Source organism: Pseudorasbora parva, chromosome 8, assembly GCF_024679245.1.
Source record: "Pseudorasbora parva isolate DD20220531a chromosome 8, ASM2467924v1, whole genome shotgun sequence".
Classification (NCBI taxonomy): Eukaryota; Metazoa; Chordata; class Actinopteri; order Cypriniformes; family Gobionidae; genus Pseudorasbora; species Pseudorasbora parva.
Window position 1 is genome coordinate 18,873,812 of NC_090179.1, and position 2,927 is coordinate 18,876,738.

Sequence of the window (2,927 nt, forward strand, 5' to 3'; positions counted from 1 at the left end):
ACTTCCATTTTGCAAATGCAGGTTTTCATGTTTTTCCAATTTTTCTTATAAATTCAGATGTAATTGTTTTAAGGCAATGTGAGATTTCCTGTTGTAACTATGGTGGCATAAATAAATACATTTTTTTATGTTAACTGAAGGATGTTGTTTGAGTGACTTTTTGATACAAAATCATATCGATTGCCGCCATACAAGGTCTTTGATTGAAAGGAATAAAATAGAGGCAATTAACTGGCATAGAATCCTGCTGTACATAAAGCAAGATTGATAGAAAGAAAGTGTTTCTATGTTGATTCAGTTTTAAACAAGTGATTTAAGTTGAAAAAAATATAGATTTTAAGCCCATCTTGATCTATTTTTCATCATTGAAATAACATTATTTCAGGGTGCAAACCTGATGAAAAATCAATGTTAAATCTCAACATTGATTCAATGATATTTTCAATGATTGATGCATTAACATTGATTATATGCTGGTTCAATGTTTGTCTGCTATCTGGGAATGTTTTATGTAATGCAAACTTTGTCTATTTCTAATGCTGGTTAATGTGAAATGTTGTTGGTATTCCATTCGTGCATTTCTGTAATGCAAAAAGATGGCCATATTCTGACGTATTGTGCACACACACATACAGAAAGTCTGTACATGACCCTTTAAATAATGAAGTATTCATTGGAATAGCATGACATTTTATTTTAAATAACATTTTAATTTCAGCTCATTAATTACAGTCTACAACATTCTCTTAATTTTATTTTAATTTTAAATTTATTGATACATTTTCATTTGTTGTACTGCTGATACAGGAAAACAGTATGTAGTCGCAGACAGGTAATCGAAAATGCAGACTGACTCAAGACCCAAATTTAAACCAAAAAGAAGAAATATTCAGTAATAGACTGTTGCTCTAGTTGGAAGCAATAGTCTGGTCGATCCAGGAGCGCTGTGGGGAGATACGGGCGTAGACTACGGGGAAACTGGTGTCACAATTGCTGATGCCCCAGGACACAGACCCCACCAGAGTCCAGACCCCTGACCTCTCACACACCAGAGGACCACCAGAATCACCCTGTGGGAAACACACAGACACACATTTGAGATTGAAACAGTAGCAACATTGATATGGTAATGCGTTTTTCTTGATCTGTCTTCACATACCATGTAAGATGAGGATCCAGAGGCTCCAGCACAGATCATGTTATCAGTGATTGAGTTCTGACCCCAGACCAGTCTGCACAGAGAAGTACTAATGATGGGCAGACCTGTCTGCTGCAGGATTAGAGGACTCACTAAAAAAGAAGAAGGAAACATGAGACAGGATGTTCAGAGTCAGTTAAAAACAAACAAACAAACAAACAAACAAACAAATAAATAAATAAATAAATACAAGAGTAGTTTTTGCATTTGGTCTTTGTCTAACAGGTCTTTCTCTAACTTACTTGTGGTGGAAGTTGCGCCCCATCCAGTGGTGAAGCAGCGGGTTCCAGGCAGGATGTTGATGGTTGAAGGAGCCAGACACACAGGAGAGATACGGGGAGTGAAGACAACTGGAGATGAAAGTTTCAGCAACGCAATGTCATTGTTGCCAGTCCTGCTGCTAAAGAGTGGATGGGTGATGACCTGCACATGTAAAAAGGACAGAAAAAGATGGTCAATTGAGATGTATGCATTTTTTTATACACAATATTGTTTAGATTATAGTTAAGATGTTTGCTTTCCCATGCTGAATTGTCTATGTGTTTACATTTTTTACCTAAATTGAGCATTTCAACAAAAAAAATTATATTGAGTTTAGCCAACTCAACTGGTCTATTTTTTAAAGTTCATTAAACATCATTACCTTGGAAACCAGTTTGACCTGGATGGGTTCAACATTGGAGCCACGATCATGTTCTCCAAGAACAACATTGTTTAAGAAAAAGCATTGAAAACATTACATTACTTATTGAACAAATCAGGCAAATGCATGATAAAAGCCAGTCAATACACAGTTACCTGGAGAGAGACCTGCCAGGGCCAAGAACCAGAGATGGCATTCTGTCCGTTCACAATCTTGCTGCCAATCGTCTGTGGCCTAATCGCAGGCACTCCACAACCTGTTGTTAAAGAACTGAAGTTCATGACACAAAAATGAAGCTCTTTATGTAGGTTTTGCATTTTTGTGAATAAATATTCACCCATCACTTTTCTTGCAACCTTCTAAAGGAGACACTTACCCAGAGCAGAGGCCACCAGGGCAAAGCAGGTGATGGTGAAGATCATGATTTAGATGAGTTTATAATTAGGCCGTGGGCCGGACCCCGATATTGTGAATTTCACAGATCCCTGCCAAGGAACTAAGTAATTTGTTTAAAGATGGCATGTAAAAAATCTTATAAGTGGTGTAAGCATTGTTTCCAACTTTGATTCGTGCACATTTTAAAAAGATATCAATTTAAACTCTTAATTTTTTTAACAGGCAAATTTGTAGGACCACTAAATCGTAGCGTCAGAAAACGTAAACAAAAAACCTGTCTCCTTGACAACTAACATTGTTGATACTGTAACATTTCTCTTTGATAACGAAATCCTTCCATTATAATAGGCTTTATATACTTTTTATTTATTCAAACTATACTATACATTGTGCACTTACCATCAGAAGACTTCTAACGCTGTTGATCACCCGTAGGTGGGCTTGTCACCCAAGTTAATTTATTTACATTAGACCACATAACAACAAAGCGGGTCGTGATTGAAAGCCGGTGCGCGTCAATGTGAAGTGCTGTATACATGTTGCTTCTAAGGCAAAACGCCTAATAACCTTATTTCTGCCAGAAAGACTCGGAAGAATTAATGTTGTAACAATAACATTTATTTAGGAGCTCAGCAAGCAATCAAGTTCTTTGGCGTAGGCCCCATTTGTAATTCGCATTCCGAGGGTACG

At 37.0% G+C, this 2,927-nt stretch overlaps 1 protein-coding gene across 1 annotated transcript; it reads right to left on the reverse strand.

Annotated features, from left to right (window-relative positions):
• Nucleotides 1-733: 733 nt before the first annotated feature.
• Nucleotides 734-2,658, reverse strand: LOC137084223 (chymotrypsin-like protease CTRL-1). The gene is made up of 5 exons (XM_067450274.1): nt 1,997-2,658; nt 1,842-1,859; nt 1,441-1,621; nt 1,160-1,290; nt 734-1,070 (listed from the first exon to the last, which is right to left on the reverse strand). Exons 1-5 carry the CDS (start codon nt 2,180-2,182, stop codon nt 909-911), a joined length of 678 nt encoding a protein of 225 aa, XP_067306375.1. The 5' UTR covers nt 2,183-2,658; the 3' UTR covers nt 734-908.
• Between the last annotated feature and the right edge of the window lie 269 nt (nt 2,659-2,927).